General features: G+C 43.0%; 1 protein-coding gene across 3 annotated transcripts in view; it reads left to right on the plus strand.

Annotated features, from left to right (window-relative positions):
* The first annotated feature begins 451 nt into the window (after positions 1-451).
* The window catches only part of EDF1 (endothelial differentiation related factor 1), a 17,458-nt gene continuing 3,771 nt past the window's right edge, over positions 452-14,138 (plus strand). The window contains exons 1-4 of one of the 3 annotated variants that reach the window (XM_018556749.1): positions 452-565; positions 11,341-11,392; positions 12,379-12,539; positions 13,754-13,847. In XM_018556749.1, coding sequence (XP_018412251.1) covers positions 488-565; positions 11,341-11,392; positions 12,379-12,539; positions 13,754-13,847 — 385 coding nt within the window. In that variant the 5' untranslated portion in view covers positions 452-487. The remainder of the gene's footprint in view (positions 566-11,340; positions 11,393-12,378; positions 12,540-13,753; positions 13,848-14,138) is intronic. The other 2 variants (XM_018556750.1, XM_018556751.1) reach the window with 2 other exon arrangements.

Below are 14,138 nucleotides of genomic sequence, written 5' to 3' on the forward strand. Positions count from 1 at the left end.
CAGCCTGGCACTACTTCCCAGCTCACCGAGTCACTTGAGCGGTGCCTGTGACCGTCACCAGGCAGTGGGTGCGCTATGGCGCGTAGAGGGTTACTTTCATGTTTACATTTTGTTACATCAGCCCGGACGAGTCACGGGATTTCCACTCAGACCCCCCGGCCAATGAACAGCTTCTACTCCAAATGGGCAAGGCTTTGTTCCACTGCCAATCAGCAATCCCGAATCGGCTGGCCAATCAAAAGAGGCGTACTGCGGGGCAAGCCCCAATCGCTGTTCTCTGTGATACCGAGCCCCTGCCTTCCAGATCTTTCCTCGGGCCTCTGCCAATGGAGGTGAGGGTGGTAGAGAGCCAATCGGTGGCCGCGCAGCGGTGACTGACGGGGATGTGGATGAATGAGAGCGCTCGGTGGGCGGAGCGGAGACAGTTAGCGTTGGTTTGGCACGTCTGGTCATCAGTGTAACGTCTGGAGCAGTGAAGAGAGCAGATATGGCTGAAAGCGATTGGGACACCGTAACCGTCCTGAGGAAGAAGGGCCCGACTGCTGCGCAGGCCAAATCCAAGCAGGTAATGGCTGCCATTCGTGGCAAAGGCTTCGCCGAGGCCTCCATTGTTGTATTCTCCCTCACAGAAGCTCCGTATTTTCCTTGCGAGGACCAGCCTGGGCCCTCCAGCTGCTGAGGAAACAGGCCAAGCCTTGAGAAACTGGTAAGGCATGCTGGAACTTGTAGGACAGCAACACCAAGAGAACCTGTCACCAGTTATTGTGTTACAAATAACAGTGTTATAATAAGCCAGGGTTGTCCCATGTGCACTTCTGAGGTTTCCCGTGGCCATGGTGATTTTCTGGGAGCTGCCATCTTGCCTAACAGCCAAAGAGTCTTATTGGCTGTTAGTGTGGCCAGTGGGAGTATAAAATGCTGTAGTCTAGACAATAGGAGTAAAAATAATGCCCCAGGGTTCATGAGTGGGCATAAAAGCCTGTGGTTAGTGGGAAGGGAAATAATGCCACATGTTGTCTGTGGAAGGAATAATGCCCATTGTTGTCTGTGACATGGCTGGTGCCCCGCGGGTTGGTATCTGTGGCTGGGTGCCCTGCGGGTCGGTGTCTGTGGCCGACCGCCCTGGTGACCCGTAAGTCGGTGTTTAAGGGCAAGCATGGGTCACAATGTGGGGACCACTGTAACAGGGAATGGTTATAACCCCCAGGGATTTTTTTTCTTTCCCTTTTGGGCAGGTTTCCCTTCATTCCTCTCCTGGAGGCACAACACAGTCATTTTTTTTTAAATATCTCTTACAGCAGCAGGATCTCCTCAGCAACAAAGACCTGATGCGGATTTAACCCTTAAAAAAAATAGAGATACACTTTAACTCGGAATCACAATTTACTTTGCTGTAGTCAGAGGCGGCTGGATGCAGATTGATTGCTGGGACTGCAATATGTTATGCTGACTCAGATTGAAAATATTCCAGACAGAAGCCATTTTTGCGTCAAAGACCATGTTTGGCTTGTATAGCACTCACTGCTATGTATATACAGGAACTACAAATCCCAGCAATGCAGAAAGGCACTGGCTCTAGAGGACTACGAATCCCAGCAATGCATTATACAGCAATGCAGAATAATATGAAGCTACATACTGTGTTGCTTAGGAGGCTGTGCGCAGTCTCTCCAGGGCTGCACGGGTGGGTGCGGGGCTCTCGCGGGCTGCGCCGGTCGCTGCGGTAAGGAGATGTGCAGCCGGATCTCTGCTGTCTAAGACAGCGGCCGCGAGGTCCCCAGCAGGCTGCCTGAGGTCCCCAGGAAGCGCAGGACCTCAGGCAGCCGGATCTATTAACAAAATGTAAAGTATTTGTGCTGATACAGGGCGTTTTCATGAGTACTTGTACTGGTGAAAATCCCCCTGTAGCAGAACGGATAACAAGTATCGGAATACTGGTATCGGTATCTGTGCATCCCTAGTAGAAATCCCTTTGGCTAGGGGCAATGATAAATATAGATCTCTGGAGTAACAGTTTAGGCATAAAGCTGCGAAGCGGCAAGTGTGTTCTGGAATAGGATGTGTGTTGCCATGTCAGGAGTGGGTTTGGCCCGGTTTGTACACAACGGTAGATTGAGTTCCTTTGCTGTTGGCTTCCTTGATGGTTGTGGCCTTGTCCCATTGACCTCTGTGTGCGCGCTGGGCAAGCAGCACCACTGCGACATCCCAAGTTAAAGTTGCTGCACTGTGAAAGTATACAGACATGAGCAGCTGCCCTTTTTAATTTGTAGGGCTGGGGGGGGGGGGGGGAAGAGAATGGAGACAAACCACGTGTTTTCCACTTACCTGGGGTAGAGATGGCACCAGTATGGACTGTGGGAAGAAGGCAAGCCGGCGGAGGCAATGTGATGCTTTGGGCAGTGTTCTGCTGGGAAACTTCGGGTCCTGCCATTCATGTGGATGTTACGTATCACCTACCTAAACATTGTTGCTGACCAAGAATGGTTTGAGGAACACAACAACGAATTTGAGGTGTTGATTTAGCATCCAGATCTTAATCCAATCGAGCATCCAGATCTTAATCCAATCGAGCATCTGTGGGATGTGATGGAAAAACAAGTCTGTTCCATGGAGGCCTCATCTCACAACTTACAGGACTCAAAGGATCTGCTACTGACAGCTTGGTGCCAGATACCACGGCATACCTTCAGAGATCTAGAGGAGTCCATACCTCGATGGGTCGGGCTGTTTTGGTGGCAAAAGGGGACCTACTTAATATTGAGCAAGATATATATGTGTGTGTGTATATATATATATTTTCATATTCTAAACCGTGTAAATTGCAGAGATGGAGGTGAGAGTGTGGCACCACACCCCTAGAATTATAACAACACAAAAGAACAATAAATGGAGCTTTCAGGGTGCCAAAGATTTTTCAACAAACATGTCTGAATAAAAGGCTGTGTTTTTGTTTATACATATTAAAATCTTAAAACCAATAGTGCACATATTTATTGTTTTTAGATGGTGTATATTTCCTTTTGACCACCCCAGTGATACCCAGCACCTCTTTTCTTACGGTGCACATGAGTGCCTTTCTGCATGGATACCTGTGTGAGGTTTGTGATACCTGTGAAGATAAGGACATTGTTGATGTAGCTAGTTAATAAATATGTGCACTATTGGTTTTAATATCTATAAATTATTAGTCTTTTATTCAGACATGAGATTTTATGCAAAGTTTTTTTCTTTGGCACCCTGAAAGCCCCATTTGTTCTTTTGTGTTATTTTCATAATTGATTAGTTGGCTGGTATTTTAATTTATTTTTTTCTTCCAATTTAATCGATAAAGAAAAAAATGCCATCCTTAATTTAAAATAACATACACAAATGCAGTGTTACAAACATAACATTTACTTCAGAATAAAACTGTATGTTGCAATGGCACGGCACTGGTGTGCACCGGGCGATCACACTGTGGATGGTAGGCGCGTTTGGAGAGCCATTGGTATGAATGGCACCGCAACGTACCTTCCGCAGTAGAATTTGTCAGACCGAAAATTACTTTTTTTTAACCACTTGCCGTCCGCCCGTTGTAAAAAGACGGACGGCACTGCAGCATTGGTGGGTTGCCGTCTCCAGACGGCATTTTTTTCTGCTCGCTCGTGCCCCCTAGCGGGCGCGCACGGGCTGAAGAGACCCGGCCAATGCAAACACCCGTTACCGGGTGTTTCACATATAGACGGTCGGCGGCTCCATAGCCCGCCGATCGTCTATATGTGCTCGTTCGGCCAGCTTCGTTTTTTGAGGTTTCGCGCGCGCACGCAATTTTAAGGCTTGACATGTTTGGTGTCTTTTTACCCGGCGTGACCCCGTCTTTTATGTTTTACCGAAAAATTGGGTAATAATAAATGTTTTATCATTTAATATAGGGGAAACAGTTTTTTTTTTTTTTGAAAAATTTCGGTAATTGTTCCTTAATATAGTAAAAAATAAAACCCCCAGTGGTGAATAAATACCACCAAAAGAAAGCTCTATCTGTCCCTAAAAAATGGTATAAAATTAATTTCAGTACAGCGTTGCATGACGGAATAAATGTCAAAGTACCGCAGCGCTGAATACTGAAAAATGGCCTGGATGGGAAGGGGGTTTAACACCGCGGATGTCAACAACTGGTTAAAAAAAATAATAATTGTATTGTAAGCACATGGTGCTCAAATAGCTTCAGCCAGGAAAGGACAGCTGCTAGTGGCAAGATTCTGCAAACGGCAGCTGTATGTAAATACAGCAAGCAGTGGGTGGGTGCGTGCAATAGCCAGCCTGCTATTGGCTATTTAAAATTGTAATAGCTAACAGCAGGCTGCCTATTGCACCCGCCCACTGCTTGCTGTACCCTCCTCCCAGCATGGAGGAGAGGGCTAGGGGATGGCTATTTGGCCACAATTTTTCCATGAAGACCACTTCTGGCCAGACTTCTCAGGACAGTAGATGGTTGTATCTGGTTTCTGCCAGTTCGGTGCTGATGGTACTGCTGGACATCTTCCGTTGTTGAAGGGAAGTATGCATGATGTGTCTTTCATTGCATTGCTTCCTTGGCCGACCACTTCGTCTACGGTCCTCAACGTTGCCCAATTTTTCTTTTTTTCAAAAGAGCTTGAACAGCATCTCTTGGATCCCCTGTCCGCTTTGAAATCTTTTCCCTGGAGAGACCTTGTTGATGCAATATAACTACCTTGAGGAGAGTTTATCAAAACAGGAGCAGATGTGCATGGCAACCAATCGGCTTCTCTCCAGTTTGTTCAGTTATGATTTCAAAATGAAGGATAGAAGCTGATTGATTGCCATGGGCAACTACTCCAGATTTGATCAATTCCCCTCCTTGTGTCCTGTTGCTGTGCTCAGTCTTACCATGGTGTATGACCTGTGACATGAAACGGCCTTCACCCAGTTTGAAGCCTCACACTTCTGTTTCAGTTAAAGATTGTTTCAACCGACATATGAAATTGATGATTAGCACCTGCTTTTGGTATATTTGGTTAATCATACGCCTGACTCTAATCCTACAAATCCCTGACGGTGTGCAAGTGTAAGATTTGATGCTGGATTGAAGCCAAAGGGTAGTCACACCAAATATTGTATGTATGACATGAAAAACACTATTTCCCTTTTTCTATCTGAGACTGATGGAGTGTTTTGAGACAAACATAGCCAGGTATAAGCATTGCTTTATTAACAATTTAGCTGCTAATTGTCTGTCTGGATTAGGTGAAACTATTTCAAGAATATGCTAACATTTACTTAGAACAATGCAAATAATGAACAGTTACTTTGTTTACAAATTGGGGATACTTTGTACTTTCCATGTGGGAGGGACCAGAAAGGGAGTTGTCCAGCCAGTGATGAGTGAAAGTAATAACTGCTCTCCGCCAGGTTTAGTTGTTAGCTAAGGGTACCTGTTAGCACTAGTATGCTTTCACATAGAGGGCTTGTATGCCCCCTTATGTGATGGCTATTAAGTTAAAAAAAAAAAGTTAGTTATATTAAAGTCAAAAGGATTTTAAGCTACTTCAAATGCTTACAATGGATGCAGCTTCTTGATGTTTAAAAGTTTGTTTCCTGCAGAATCAGCTGGTCCCCCTGAGCACTGGTCCTGACTTCCTGTTTTTAGAGGGACTCCATTCTCAAGCAGAGTACTGTTTGTCTGGATTTATGATTGAAAAAAGTTCGAGAGTTTACTACTACACGCATGTATTAAAGGAAACGCGTGTCTGGTGTGCCTACGTAGAAAGAAAAATAACGATCTTGCTACAAATGTTGGGTATCGCTGCATGTGGGACAGTGAAGGCAATATTTCCAGGGCCAATATTCACAGATAATTTAAAAGCCCCATACAGGTCATTCACATGTCACCTATGGAGAATTTGGGGTACCACTTTTTTATTCTTTTTTTCTTTTTTAGAGCTTCAGCTAACGATTATTTTCAAAATCGATTAGTTAGCCGATTATTAAGTTCAATTAATCGGATAAAAAATAAAATACATTTTTAAAAATGGCTCCAGTGATGGGACTTCTAGTTTGTATTGAGATTGTAGTCCATCACAGGAGCAAGCTTGGAGCGGTGGAAGTAAAAAAGAAAGTGTGGTGTGCAATATAGTGAAATGGAAAGTGTAAAATTATACAGCAATGAATGCAGAATGGCACCGGCTATAGAGGACTACAAAACCCAGCAATAGTACATTATAGTTGGTGGTATTCTGCATTGCGCTGTCTAATGTACTATTGCTGGGATTTGTTGTATTCCTCTATAGCTGGCGGTATTCTGCATTGTGCTGTATAATGTACTATTGCTGGTTTTCACAGACGCACTTAATTTTTAATTCAGAAATGCTGGGTATCTATTTACTTGTAATCTCCTTAGGGCTGCAACAACTAATCGACATAATCGATTATAATCGATTATTGAAAAAGTTGTCAACTTTTTCAATAATCGATTAATCGGCTTCCGATCAGTTGGCCCTGTTCACGGCTCCACACATGCTGCGCGCCGCACCTCCTCCCCAACTCACGCTCACCGCTGCCAGACCTGCCCGCCCGCATCCACGCTCTACACGCCGCACCTTCTTCCCGCCTCACACTCACCGCCCGCCCACATCCACGATCGGCACAGGGACGCGGGGAGATGTAGTAAGGAGGAGCAGGTGTGGGGGGATGACAGCCGCCGATAGACAGGCCCGATCTCAGAAGCAAGTTGCTGGAAGACTGCTCAGGTAAGCCTGCACTTTCCCACACATGGTGCTCTATAATGTATTGCTGGGATATGTATTCCTCTATAGCTGATGGTACATTGTGCTGTATATTATACATAGGAATACAAATCCCAGCAATACATTGTACACTGCATGTATAATGTTTTGCTGGGATTTGTTGTACTCCTATATAGGCGGTGGTATTCTGCATTGCACTGTATAGAGGACTACAAATCAAAGAATATCACCAGCTATAGAGGAGTACAACAAATCCCAGCAATAATACATTATACAGTGGTGCAATGCCGAATACCACCAGCTATAGAGGACTACAACACCCAGCAATAGTACATTATACATTGCAATGCAGAATACCGCCAGCTATAATGTACTATTGCTGGGATTTATTGTATTCCTCTATAGCTGGTGGTATTCTGCATTCATTGCTGTATAATTTTACACTTTTCATTTCACTATATTGTACACCACACTTTTTTTTTTTATCTTTTTTACTTCTACTGCTCCAAGCTTGCTCCTGTGATGGACTGCAATCTCAATACAAACTAGAAGTCCCATCACTGGAGCCATTTTTTAAAATGTATTTTATTTTTTTCTCCGATTAATCGAACTTAATAATCGGCTAACTAATCGATTTTGAAAATAATCGTTAGCTGCAGCTCTAAATCTCATCTTATATATTTTACAAAATAAATGGGTATTATAGTAGATCTGGTAAGGTCAAACAATGCAGAGCTTATTACAAATATTCATAGAAAAGAACATCTGGGTAGCAGTGACCATAATATGATTTAATTTAACTTACCGGTAAGTTGAAAACGACATTCACATACTGGAAAAATAAAAAACACAACTTCAGGAGAGCAAATTTTCCCATGCTGAGGGCTGATCTTTAAGACTTCGACTGAGAGGGAATATTTACATAGAATATTTACATAGAAACAACAAAAATGGGAATGTTTCTAAACATTTGTTGGCAACCATATGGCAAAATATATTCCAGTAAGCAATACGTTTAAAAGGCTAAAAGTAAAAGCCATGGGGCTCACATCCAATGTTAAAAAAGCCATAAACAATAGGAAAAGGGCGTTTAAAAAATATAAAAATTAAGGAACACTCATTTGAAAGCTACAAAGACTATAATAAATATGTAAAAAAGAAATAAAGCTCTCAAATATTCAAAACGAGCGATGGGTTGCAAAAGAGTGCAAGACTAACCCCCAAAAATTATTTAAATATATTAACAGTAAAAAAAACAGGTCTCAGCATGTCGGCCCCATACAAGGTAACTCAGAGTTGGTAACTGGGGACAAAGAAGGCAAATCCTATGAAATACTTTCTTCAGCTCTGTGCACACCAAGGAACAGGCTATAACAAGTCCATAACTGAACCACAATGGCTGACTATTCATATGGTCCAGAAACAGACAAAATTAAGGTGAACAAAGCACCTAGACTAGACGGCTTACACCCACGTGTCCTCAAAGAATTGAGCTGTATAATGTACTATTGCTGGGATTTGTTGTATTCCTCCTCTAGCTGGTGGTATTCTGCATTGTGCTGTATAATGTACTGTTGCTGGGATTTGTAGTCCTCTATAGCTGGTGGTATCCTGCATTGCGCTGTATAATGTATTGCTGGGTTTTGTAGTCTTCTATAGCTGGTGGTATTCTGCATTGCGCTGTATAATGTATTGCTGGGATTTGTACTCTATAGCATTGCGTTGTATAATGTAATATTGCTGGGATTTGTTGTACTCTATGGCTGGTGGTATTCTGCATTGCGCTGTATAATGTAATATTGCTGGGATTTGTTGTACTCTATGGCTGGTGGTATTCTGCATTGCGCTGTATAATGTAATATTGCTGGGATTTGTTGTACTCTATATGGCTGGTGGTATTCTGCATTGTGCCACTGTATAATGTACTATATTGCACACCACAATTTTTTTATTTTATTTTTCACCGCTCCAAGCTTGCTGTTGTGATTGACTAGAATCTCAATACAAACTAGTAGTCATTGACTAGAATCTCAATACAAACTAGTAGTAGTCATTGACTAGAATCTCAATACAAACTAGTAGTCATTGACTAGAATCTCAATACAAACTAGTAGTCATTGACTAGAATCTCAATACAAACTAGTAGTCATTGACTAGAATCTCAATACAAACTAGTAGTCATTGACTAGAATCTCAATACAAACTAGTAGTCATTGACTAGAATCTCAATACAAACTAGTAGTCATTGACTAGAATCTCAATACAAACTAGTAGTCATTGACTAGAATCTCAATACAAACTAGTAGTCATTGACTAGAATCTCAATACAAACTAGTAGTCATTGACTAGAATCTCAATACAAACTAGTAGTCATTGACTAGAATCTCAATACAAACTAGTAGTCATTGACTAGAATCTCAATACAAACTAGTAGTCAATCACTGGAGCCTTATTTTTTTTTTTTTTATTGATTTTGAAAATAATCGTTAGCTACAGCCCTAAAGATAAGTCCATTCTTAGAAGTCATATCTCGGGTGGTCTTTCCAGCTCTAGAAAAGTTGGTAACACAGTATATGACTGCCTTGCACAAGTGTGTGTGTGTGTGTGTGTGTATATATAGCACATGGTAATTTTTATGCTGCGTATATGGGCAGCTGCTATTTTGTACTCGCTGCCAAGAATTGGATTTCTCCCGCTGTCAAACCTCCATTCCAACATGATGTCATTTATTTTCAGTCTTTTTAAATGTGTGTACTAGGCCGCCAGCTATGACCTCATCCTGTAGCCAGACAATATCAGCATTGGACTTACACCAGATATGCATTATATACACGGATCTGACACTGTATTTTAGTATTATACAGAGGAAATCTAGTTATCAGAATATAGAACAGACAGTCTTCTTGATTGTATGAGACCTGCATGTGGTCATTGTGCGGCTTCTTTGTTCCTCATAAATCCAGGGAGTAAATGTCTGGGGGGGGGGAAAACAATTCTGATGTATGCTCCTCTGGTAGGTTTGGCCTGCAGGTTGGCAGCCTGAGCTGCACATATAAGGGGCAGGCATGTAGATTTGTTTTGCAAGTTACCTGGATGGCTGTTTATAGTCTTGGAGAGTTTCCATTCATCTTTGTTGTGGTTTCATAGCATGTCGTCATAACGCGTAGAAATGTAAATGGTACTGTTTTCTATTTAGTCTGAAAGGATTCATTATAGTGCAATATTTGCATTTTGGAGTGTGTTTAACACCAAACAAAAGCTGGCTATACACTGAGCACGTTTTGGCTGATTTCTTGATGAACTAGTTGAAGTTTGCCCAGTGGGTGATCCCGTCTGCCGGCTCCTATCTGACATCTCAACAGTGGTGTGGAAAGTTGTCAGACGCAGGCACTGTTCAGGTTCTTTGACAGCCCACTGGGCCAACTGTCAAAATGCAGTAGCTGCAGCAGGAGATTCCTCTATCAACAATGTTTAAAAGCTGAATGGAAAAAAAATGAAGTTCATACCCAGCTTAAGTTTCTTCTATAGGCATTGTAAACCTTTTGTAATGGTTTGCAGCTTTGTCTTCTAGGTTCACTGTAGTGTCATATTTGGCCTCAAACTATACGTCCACCTCCATGATCAAGCCCAACCAACTGAAGCTCTTTATAATCCAAATGTTATTGGACTGCCTCTGACCAAGTGTCTTGGACTAAAAGGCACCTTGATTAAAGTGTTTGATTCTTACTTTTATTTTTTTTATCCTTGTTACAACTTTCGTTGCAAATAAAAATACTTTTCTTATTGCGGCTCCCATGGGCTCCCCCTCTCTATGGATGAATGTCCCTAGCTCCTCATGAATGAGAACTGTAAGAGGACTGCTCATGTGTGGTTAGATGAGCAGAGTTCTCATAGTGGGGGGCCGTGCATCCAACATTTTGGTCAATCCTGACTACTAGTGGGGAAACTTCCCTTCACTCCCTGTTCCAGAGACATACTAGGAAGTGAGACTGACTCTCCACGTTTAAGCAGTTGTCACCAAAACAGGTTTTCCCTGTTGGAAGATTTGACTTTCCCAGTCACTTTCTGTCTTGGTGACAGTGGAAGGTGCATCCCCCCCAAGTTGGAATTCAAACCTGACATGCATTCTGACCCTTACCCACTCTTTCAGAACAAAAATGATTTTGGGTATGTTTTTTTAAGAATCCTTGTATAGTGACTGTATATGAAGGCAACTGAGGCCCCTGAGTGATCGGGCCTTTCACTCAAAATGCAAAAAATCTGCGACTGTGAAATTGCGACCTTGGTATGTGAGAAATAATTGCTGTGACTTGTAGGCTCTTTGTGATCTGTTGGGCTTCCTATAAACGCAGAGATCTGTTTTCTGTCCATTAGTTAGATTTGTAGCAGGCATGGTAATCTATATAGTTCTGTATTCCATCTGCTTGGTTATCATTGGAGTGCAGAGGTTATAGCAAGCTGCATGTAAAGCGACTTCTGTGCTGATCCATGTTTGTGGCGACTCCTTTTATTGCCAGCTGCTTTGATGTACTCTCATTTATTCAGTACAGTAGAAATGTTTCTTGTGAACCTTATATTTGCAACCCTTGTCTTTCAGGCAATTATTGCAGCTCAGAGAAAAGGGGACGAGGTGGAGACTTCCAAAAAATGTAAGTTCTGAATCGTGATCAGACAAGAAATAAGTGCCGTGTATGGAAGCTGTGTCCTGATAAATACATCATAGTACTTTAGATCCTTTTCTAAACAAACATGTCTTGGCCAATGGGGAACAACAATGACTTGTTAGATGCAATTTAGCTTTTTCAGCAATAAAGTGCATAGTCTCTTTGAAATCCGAGATCAACTTAATTACATGAAAGGAGTAGTAAAGTCCCAGCATATACTATCCTGTTATAACATCAGCACTGTAATAGGAATACATACTAGAGGAGTTTTCTATAATACAATCAAAGCTTACTTGAAAAATCCCTTTTATGTAGCGAGTGCTGCCTTCCATCTGCCCACCACTTTCATCAACTTCATGGATTCCCAGTGTTCTTTGCTTCTCTTTCCCTTCTGCTTGATGTGACGCAATCTCCAATTCTCAAGACTACATAGCCCATCATGCATTGCTTCCAGCAAGCAATGAAGTTACATTGTGTGAAGTTCAGACATCGAGTTGTAGCTCAGAAGGCAGCCTCTGTGAGTGGTGACTCAAGGAAGTGCATATTCACAGGGCTGAAATTGTGTCAGTGCATTGAGGAAGTTCATCCTATGGGCATCTTCAATAAGTAAGTTTACAAATGTTTAGATTGATATGGTTATTAGTAGGGATGCACTGCTACCGGTTTTTCGGTATCGAGTACCGATACTTTGCTTTTGGTCCTTGCCGGTACCGATACCGGTGCTTTCGCTGGTATGGAGCCGGCTTCCTGGGCGATCAGGGGGGCGGGTAATGACCCAGCTTTCTGATTGGCCGGCTTGATTGAAACTGGCTTCCCGGCCAATCGGCAAACCGGATGGTGAGTAATGACCCGTGTGTAATGAGAATAGATGAGTGTAGAGCAGTATAAATAGCCCGTCTGCACAATACAGTATACAGTCCTTTCCAAATGAATGTACTTAATAAACATGTGTTCTTGGTATCCGTCTCCAGGGTCAGCGGGACAGAATAAGCAGCACACAATAACCAAGAACACAGCCAAGCTGGACAGAGAAACCGAGGAACTGCACCACGACCGAGTGCCACTAGAAGTGGGCAAAGTCATCCAACAAGGCAGACAGTCTAAAGGCCTAACTCAGAAGGACCTGGCCACTGTAAGCATCCAGAGCCTCTTCTTCTTTTTTTTTTTTTTTTTCTGGGCAGCCGAGTCCCCTTTGTAGGGGTTTGTAGGGCCCAAAAAAATGTCCTGATCAATAATACAAAAACCATTTTGCTTGAATATAACTTGCTGTAATGTTGACTGTGAGACTTTCTATAGCAAGGCTGAGATAACGTTTTTCTTCACTCTCCGTATTTCTGCCAAATGACACTTTGTTTAAGCAGAGGTTAGGATATAACGTCCACAAACCCACAATAGAGTGGTGAAGTCTGAGTATTCAGTCTCTTATTAGTGTAAACTCTGTCCCAGACCCATGACTCCTGCACACAGAGTGCCAGGGGAGGGTGACGTAGGTACTGATGGTGGGGTACAGGCAGTGGCAGAGTCTCCTAAATGACCGCAGATTGCAGTGGTTAAAACTCAATGGAGCCATTCACATGTCGTCATTGAGAACCAGATCCCTCTTTCTTGGTTGCGGTGGATTATAGGCAAGTGATTTTTGCAGTTTACACTGAGGCCCATACAGGGAATCCAGGTCATGGAGTTTTTGCCACTCGTGTGGATTCCTCCCTAGTGCTCTACTTTCTTCTCACAGTCCAAAAATGTAATGGGTCTATTTGCTGTCTCCATAGTGTGTGTTAGTCAGGTTCACCATACACATTACAATCTGACCGTACAGTCAACTTAAAGGTAATTCCAGTTTCTCACCAAATGTCTCCCCACCCCTGCTGGGTCATTCCTTTTAGAGGAACTGCCATTGCTCCCTGCCGCAGCCAGTGTATGGTCTGTACACCCAACTGCAGCCCTGCACTGAGCATTTTCAGTAACACTTGCAAATGGCGAACACTCATTGGTCAGCACAGTCACATGACCATGAAGAGTTTCCTGCTAAGAAGCGTTTCTCATTTGTCCAGTGACTGCTGACCAATGAGTACTCGCCATTTGCATGGCTGCAGTTTGGTGTCTGTGTATGGACCATACACTGGCTGTGGCAGGGGGAATGGTGGTTCCCCCAAAGGTATGGCAGAGAATATAATGTGTGTGGTGAGCTTTATATGCTTTGGAGAATAGGATGTGATGAACATTGTGTTATTATAGATCTGGATTTGCGCAGTTGACATACTGAATACACTAATAAAGGCAGAAAGCGCTATTTACTGTGGGGGGACTCCACTGACTTATCCATCCTGTTTGTATTTTGATTTTCAGAGAATTAATGAGAAGCCACAAGTAATTGCAGATTATGAGTGCGGCAAAGCAATTCCAAGCAACCAAGTCATGGGGAAGATTGAGAGAGCGATCGGTAAGACTCCAGTCTGTGATGTCTGTAGTGACCAGTAATATTCGTATTCCCAGGAGGTAGTCAGCCATGACAGCCCTCAGGCTTTCTTTACCTCTCCAGCAGGAACTGAAATACCACCTGAACAAGGACCTTGGTAATACCTCTCATTATGGCCATGCGTTGTGCGATGGCAGTGGTGCGTCGCAAGCTCGCCCACAATGTGTGCACAGCAAGGTGGTGGAAAGTTCGGTTTTCCCCTTCCCTCATCCCCCCCCCCCCTTTTTTTTTTCCTTTTTTTTTGTTTTTCTTCAA

Source organism: Nanorana parkeri, unplaced genomic scaffold, assembly GCF_000935625.1.
Source record: "Nanorana parkeri isolate BGI_ZX_2015 unplaced genomic scaffold, ASM93562v1 scaffold251, whole genome shotgun sequence".
Taxonomy (NCBI): domain Eukaryota; kingdom Metazoa; phylum Chordata; class Amphibia; order Anura; family Dicroglossidae; genus Nanorana; species Nanorana parkeri.